At 32.5% G+C, this 6,874-nt stretch overlaps 1 protein-coding gene and 2 long non-coding RNA genes across 6 annotated transcripts in view; 1 reads left to right on the top strand and 2 right to left on the bottom strand.

Moving 5' to 3' along the window:
* LOC108738504 overlaps positions 1 to 939 on the bottom strand; it is a 14,172-nt gene extending 13,233 nt beyond the window's left edge. Inside the window, exons 1-3 of one of the 3 annotated variants that reach the window (XR_001937992.2) lie at positions 810 to 919; positions 584 to 651; positions 461 to 512 (exon numbers count right to left, since the gene is read on the bottom strand). This is a non-coding gene — a long non-coding RNA (uncharacterized LOC108738504). Of the gene's footprint in view, positions 1 to 460; positions 513 to 583; positions 652 to 809 lie in introns of all 3 variants that reach the window. The other 2 variants (XR_001937993.2, XR_001937994.2) reach the window with 2 other exon arrangements.
* Positions 940 to 973: 34 nt separating this feature from the next.
* On the top strand, positions 974 to 2,465 carry LOC112905910. Its single transcript, XR_003232079.1, has 3 exons — positions 974 to 1,066; positions 1,236 to 1,418; positions 1,484 to 2,465. It is a non-coding gene; the product is annotated as an uncharacterized LOC112905910 (long non-coding RNA).
* Positions 2,466 to 4,936: 2,471 nt separating this feature from the next.
* LOC108738501 (bone morphogenetic protein 2) lies at positions 4,937 to 6,541 on the bottom strand. Of its 2 annotated transcripts, none has more exons than XM_018471940.1 (5): positions 6,320 to 6,541; positions 5,982 to 6,247; positions 5,719 to 5,881; positions 5,456 to 5,636; positions 4,937 to 5,390 (listed from the first exon to the last, which is right to left on the bottom strand). In XM_018471940.1, exons 1-5 carry the CDS (start codon positions 6,524 to 6,526, stop codon positions 5,041 to 5,043), a joined length of 1,167 nt encoding a protein of 388 aa, XP_018327442.1. In that variant the 5' UTR covers positions 6,527 to 6,541; the 3' UTR covers positions 4,937 to 5,040. The 2 variants fall into 2 exon arrangements, with proteins under 2 accessions (XP_018327442.1, XP_018327443.1); XM_018471941.1 differs by having other exon boundaries at positions 5,719 to 5,878.
* Between the last annotated feature and the right edge of the window lie 333 nt (positions 6,542 to 6,874).

Here is a 6,874-nt window from a genome sequence, read left to right as displayed (position 1 = left end):
TGAAATTTGAAAATTTAGAAAAAAACAATGCACAACAATTATTGAGACATATCTGTATTACTTATGAAAATTACAAAACTTACCTTTTAAAAACCTACATACGCATACCTACATACTTATTTCATATTGGTACACATTTAAAAAATAATTTGATACCTATTTTTTTTTTAATTCTATAAATTTAGTACGTCTATTCACTATTTACTTTTATCACATTTGCTCTCAAGAAAAATAGAACAAATTAGGAAGATTTCTTTGCATTATTTTGTCTAAAGGTGACCACAATGCAAAAATTTTCATTCAGATTAGAACTAAACAGTTCATCCTTCCATTGTGATTGAATTTTTTTTTATTTTCTCATTAATTTGAAGTAACATGTACAAAAAAAATTGAGAATGAATTTTCAAATATTAAAAAAAAAGAAAAATAGGTATCTATATATATTGTGATCTAAACATACCATACTATCTAGATTATTTCCATAGCACACGTTTTTCTTCATGTACATAATCCTAAAATACCATATTATATTACCCTTGAATAATAATGAAATAAATTCAATGTGCAATTTATATTAACTCACCCTTTTAAAATTTCTTCATAGTACCCAAGGCCATATTCTAAGATGGTTTCAGCCCCATTCGTTATTAACTGAAATGGAATAATATTGCCCAACTTTATAAAAATATGCAGTTGCTGATGGTCGCAAAGCAATTAAAATGGAGAAGAAAAACGCCCACATGCCCTAATTACGTTTCTAATAATGGAAATTATTACTTAAGTGGATAAAATACAAATTCTCTACTTACTTAAGTTTCAATGGCTGTTTGAAAGTAATTTAAAACCAAACGACGCAGTTTTCGTTTTTGAGAACATATTTGCTGCACTTAGCATTGCACAAACACCCAGCGATTTCACGCACAAGCAACGTGATACGTCATACGTGACCTCGACTTTATCGAACCGGTTCTAGTTTTTCAAAGGAGTAATGCCGACGAGGGGCCCCTTCTGGAGTCGACGCCATCTGACGCCGCGCTCCACCACTACTCTCCGAAACATTTTACAGGTAACTAAACATGTACTTAAAATATGTGCAGGTAACAGTAGAGCTCACTAAATTTTAAATTCAAATGCAGGGTATTACCAATCAGATTCATTTTTCAAAAATACATTGTTTGCAAAATATAATTGCAATTGTGTTGTTTGTTTCATCTAAAAATTAATTTTTATTTCAGTAGTGAAGTCCAAGTCTAAGTTTAAAGAAATTAACTTTTGAAAACCGTGAAACAGTTTCAACGAATTGCGAAAGTGACGAACGTTCTTAACTGATGAGGATAATGTTTTGGACGAGACTTTCTGCAATTAATTACACACCATTTTAGTGCCGAAATATAATATCTAGATCGACTTGGAACCAGGTAAATATCATCCCAAGTTGTTGCCTGCTTTCAGACATACTTCCCTAAGGTTTGTTTTGTTTCAGGTCCATCCAGGTGTGTTTAGTGTGTTTAGTGTGTCGTATTAAGGAAAGTAGTTTAATTTCTCCGATCGTGTGATGGTTACTGACGGATTGGAGAGGACGAGGACGAATATTTTAAGTTCTTGGACCCTGAACGTCGAAGACGAAGACCTTGGATCCTGGACCCTAGACCCTAGAGCACCGAACCAGGGACCCTGGACATCCTACGCTGGATAGATTAAAGGTTTCAGTGAACCCTATTGAGGTCTAGCTGACGCCTCCAAGTAAGTCACTAATCAAAAAATTGTATCAAATAGACCTGAGTGGCAAGCTGTTATATCCATTTTTCTTGCTGTATTTTTATATTTTTGGGGGCTATTTTGGTGCTTTTGCCATTGAGATAAATTACAAACTGTAATTTAGTGTATTAATGGCTCCATTGTCGTTCCATTATTCATTTAGCACTAGGTATAGGGACAGACGAATCCAGGTACGGCACCTGTGTGACGTCAAATTGTGATTTGGGCTCAATGATGATTAATTGGCGTTTTAGGTCCCCTACTCCGTATTATATAAAGTGTTGTTATTTTTTGATAGGATTGAAGATGGAGAACACTATAACAATAATAAAGGTTTGTCCACGCTGTCACTTGGGTGTTGTGTTCCACATATACATCATACACTAAACACTATGTACAAAATTAATATTTCATATATGTATATTGTTTATATATTTGTGCATGTATACTTGTCACTCGCTGGGTCTATTTGATTTTTTTCAGCTAGTGCATTATGTTAATGTAGTGTAGAAGAAGGATGCTACCGAGGTGTAGGTGCTGAGGTATAGTGTATTGTACCTTAACATTAGTGTACGCGCTAATCTTTTCGCCTGGCATAACAGTGGCAGCTCGTGATCGGTTCAAAGTTGGCGCCAAGTTAAACACTAATTGTAAATTAGTTTTGAGTTAAAAGCAATGTTTTTCCTAATTTTGAAATTATTGAAATTTCTTGGCATTTATTCATTTCATCTTTAATTTTGCTATTGCTCTGTTTTCACTTTTAATAATTAACTTGCTAATGACGTTCAATATAAAATTTAAAACAGTAAATTTTTAAAAATATGCACAAGTAGGATAATTATGTTTTATTAAAGTTTTGGCAATATACACCAATGGTACACTAAATTTTTTCAAAATCAACAGAAATTATCAATTAATTCAAACTATCTAAAGTGTACACTTAATAAAACATTTTTAACGAGAAAACAAACACTGAACGTTTCAACAAATTTATTGTAGGTACTCGACGATATTTTTTCGACATATCCGATCATTTTCGGTTCTCTGTTAACTCAAGAGTTAATAAATTTGTTAAAACGTTCGGTGTTTGTCTTTTATTTTTTTCAATGATTTTATTTACTTGCTTATTCATTTTTCTAGGTATTAATCAATTTCTAAATTTGCGGCTATATTAATACTGATTACTTCTTTTGCTGTTACGATTTGCTCAGAGACGTTCGTTCGATGAGCATAGAGTGCGCACAAATTTTTAATTTAATCTCGTCCTCGTCTGACTTGAATTAATGCCACTGTTGCCACATTTACCATACCTTAATATGACACACAACACTTTTTATTTGAAATTTCATTATTAACTGAGATTATTTTAATTTGAAACTATTATCAATATATTACACACCAAGGGAAGAAAGTACGACATTCCCTTTCGAGTGTGAATTGCCATCCAAGCAGTGCTTTCTTCCCGCGGGACGTAAACAATTATTTATCATACCTCTACGGAAAATGCTATGATTTTTCTTGATTTCAGGGACGAATGCGCCTTCCGGATAAGGAATTGCATTAATTTATACTCTTTATTACCTTTTCTAATAAGGAGTAAATGTGATTTCTTACCCAGGAGGGAATAATGCACTTCCGTCTCTGAAGTCACGGAAAAACATTGTACCTCTGCTAAAAAAAATATTTTTTTTTTAATACGGATTTTTATAAGCTCATTTCTACTAAAAAATCGTAGAATTATAAAGTTATTTTGGAATTTAATCATTGATCACTAGCAGTTTTTAAAATTTTGTTCAGTTTCATTTATCTAAAAAAAAACACACACACACTTTCCTGGTACCTAAAATTGGTCACATACATAAAGATAAAGGTAAGCAAGTAAACAGTTTACACAATTTTATAACGCTTACTAATTTGTCTTTCCTTTTATTTCAGCGTTTAACGGTAAGTAAAATACATTACATCCAACAAGATACTTTTTGAACGAAGTTACTAGCACTCCATCCTTTTTTCTTTTTCAGCTGTTCCTGGACCATTATTCTTTATGCATCTTTTTTTCTTTCTCTTCTCTCTTCAGAAGAGAAAGACTATTTTAAACAGTAAATCACTCAAAACACACATAATCACACAAAAGTCGTTTAGCTTGCGGTTAAAGGTTTCCTCTTTTCGATATCGATATTTTGCTGTTTTTGATTATTGTTTATGTTTGATTAAATCTCCATCTTCGTTAAAAGTATAAATAGTTGGTCGTGGTTCTGTTGTCCTACGTCTCGATTCGTTACAGGTTGGTTGTATATGGGGCAACAGTCTTCTCAGTTTCTATAAAAGGCTACAAATTCCACGTTATAAATTAAACACTAATACTTTTAATTTACGCAATACGTCGGAATTACTACTGGATTTTGACAAAATCCAACTTCGCAATAAAAGTGATATTTCACTTTTTCGTTTCGTTACCGGTTTTAACGAAATGTGTCGTACGGAAAAAAGATGTCGGTGTTAGTGCATTAGGTACCAGTTTTGGTACGGGCAGACGAAGAAGATCTCGATTTACTGCGTCTTTAATTGTTTCTAATTCCAATATTTTGTTTTCTGTTTGAGTTTGAACTGCGTTGCGAATTTAATGTTGAAGAACGCAAATGAACTACAAATAAGTATGGAATTGCAATTGCGTGGACGGTAGAAGTCGAGACCCTGGACCCCGTTCATCTCATGGTAAACTGATAGATAGTTTAGAATCTCGAGGGCCATGACCTTGAATTGCACAGTGACAAACCTCCGCCTGTTCGTTGATTTCTACTTCTCACTAAAAATAGTGTTTTTGGAGTGTACAATATGAATGCAATAAGGTCCGTCTTTCCCTCATTTTACTCCCCAGGACATTTTAAATTATCTCAATGGTATGTTTCAGATATTAAATGATTGTAAAAATTAAACCAATTCGAAACAAATTCAACATTAAGGTTTTCATTATTCCGATTAAATTGGCACTTTTATTTCGAAAAAATTATATTAAATGGAGATGCTGAGAAGTGCAGAAATTTAAGAGGCCACGAGGGTCATAGTGTCAATAACTCGTAGTACTCTATCTACAATCAATGGTCAATTGTAATATAGCCAATTTGGAAGGAAAAGACGACATTTTTCTGGTTTCATACATGTAGGTATATCAATACAAAACTAAGTAATTATTGTATAATACATTAATAAATTTAGAAAAGTAAATGGTTTATAACTTATAAATATGTATAATAATTGATGCGATTGCGTACAATACCAAAATTATTTACACACACAGGTTCGAACAATCATGTTTCTGTATTTTTTTATAACAATATTATATGAGGAATCGTAGAACATGAGTGTTAGAAAATCTAGTTGGTCTGGAACGCAATTTACATGTTCCAAAATACGTAAACCGTTAAGCAATTTTACATAGTTGATAAAATTAGGGGAGCCTAGCGAACAAGTGCCAGAACAAATGTTTGCCATAAAGCCACGAGGTTCTATGATAAAGTTACTCCATCCGATTTCTTCGAAGTTTATAAAAAGCGGCTTTTTATTACAGGAGTCTCCTTTGGTTTCGATGATATTATTTTCTGCATTGTTCAAATTGATATTACGTGCAAGTTCTAAAATCGTTAAGAGATCGATACAAATATTAGCTATTTTTCGATAATCACGTACTGGTACTTACCTTTTCGACTATTGCCTTTAAAATAACAAATTAAGAAAGGGTCTGAATTTTTTAATTGTTTGTCACTGATCGTTAGTCGTAATAATTGCGTATTGTCGTTTATATCGCTAACTGTGATAAGTAATCCCAGGTTTGGAGCTCCCTTTACCCAATTTATGACAGCTTGTTTCATTTTAAAAATCTTAAAACGATATATCATCGTCATTTTTTAAAAAATCCTATTGACTACATATCTACATACGTTAAGTAGGTGTACAGCTTACCTGATTGCTTGTTTTTATAACATTAACATACGATACCGTGAGCAGTTGATGTTGATCAGCATTAATCGTTTTGTTGAAATCGGTATTAACATTTGGAAGAATTTGGTAAAGCCTGATTATCGTATCGCGGTAAAAACCGTTTGTACCATTTAAAAATGAACTGCTGCAAATTTGATATATATGATAATCATTTTTACTGTCTTTCGATTACATGATTCTCCGGTCAAATTGACTGCAATTAATAAATAACACATTTTTTTAACCTTGGTATAACAAGCTCAGAATCAACAATTTCCTCATGAGTCCTTATACTGGATACATTGAAGAATAGTATTTCTTCTCTCGCATGTTTGGTGCCATAAAAGCACCTAATTGTTTCTGATTTTTTTGTAAGTTGTACTGTGCCATTATCCATAGCTTCAAATAATTCCATCATTAACGGGGGAACAGAGTCTTTTTTTTCTGTCAACTTCACATTCCATTCTTCGTCCAAATAAATTGGAGTCGCAGATGTATGACCGTTTTTTAACTGTACGGAAAAATTATCCCAGCATAATAAATACACAAATAACCGACAAGATAATTAATTATTTTTACCTACTTTCTTTTTGGCTTGATGACCAGTTGATGGGAATTTGTCGAAAATCTTATTATCAAAATTTGTTACACGATTCGATGTGATATTATCATTGAATTCAGAATTTACTTTCAGAAAACGGTAATCGATGGATTTGATATTTCCTTCTTTCGAAGCATTTTGCCCGTCAGCATAATACAAAACACAATAAAAAAATACAGCATAAAGCATTGTGCTTGTCAGCGAACAAAATTCTACTGAATTTAATCGTATCGTCTGATAAATATGTAGTTAGGTACGGTGTTTAAATAATGAAAATTTAAAAAGGATATACATAATTAAAAACCTACACGTGCTAGTTAACTCCACCGAAATTTTAGGGCTTGTACAATTATGTTATTAATGTAAAATATAATCTCCACATAAATATTATAAATCTTGAGTACTTGAACAGAAGTTAAGTTCTACGTAAGTATCGGACCACATGCCCAATTTTCACAATAATGTACACAGAAAAACCCATCAAACGTTAAAATTTTTATAACATTATACTTACCGTTGGGGTAGCTTTTAGAAGAC

This window comes from Agrilus planipennis, unplaced genomic scaffold, assembly GCF_000699045.2.
Source record: "Agrilus planipennis isolate EAB-ADULT unplaced genomic scaffold, Apla_2.0 scaffold20, whole genome shotgun sequence".
NCBI lineage: Eukaryota > Metazoa > Arthropoda > Insecta > Coleoptera > Buprestidae > Agrilus > Agrilus planipennis.
The sequence above is the reverse complement of the archived record's forward strand: the minus strand, read 5'-3'. Positions and strand labels throughout refer to the sequence as shown.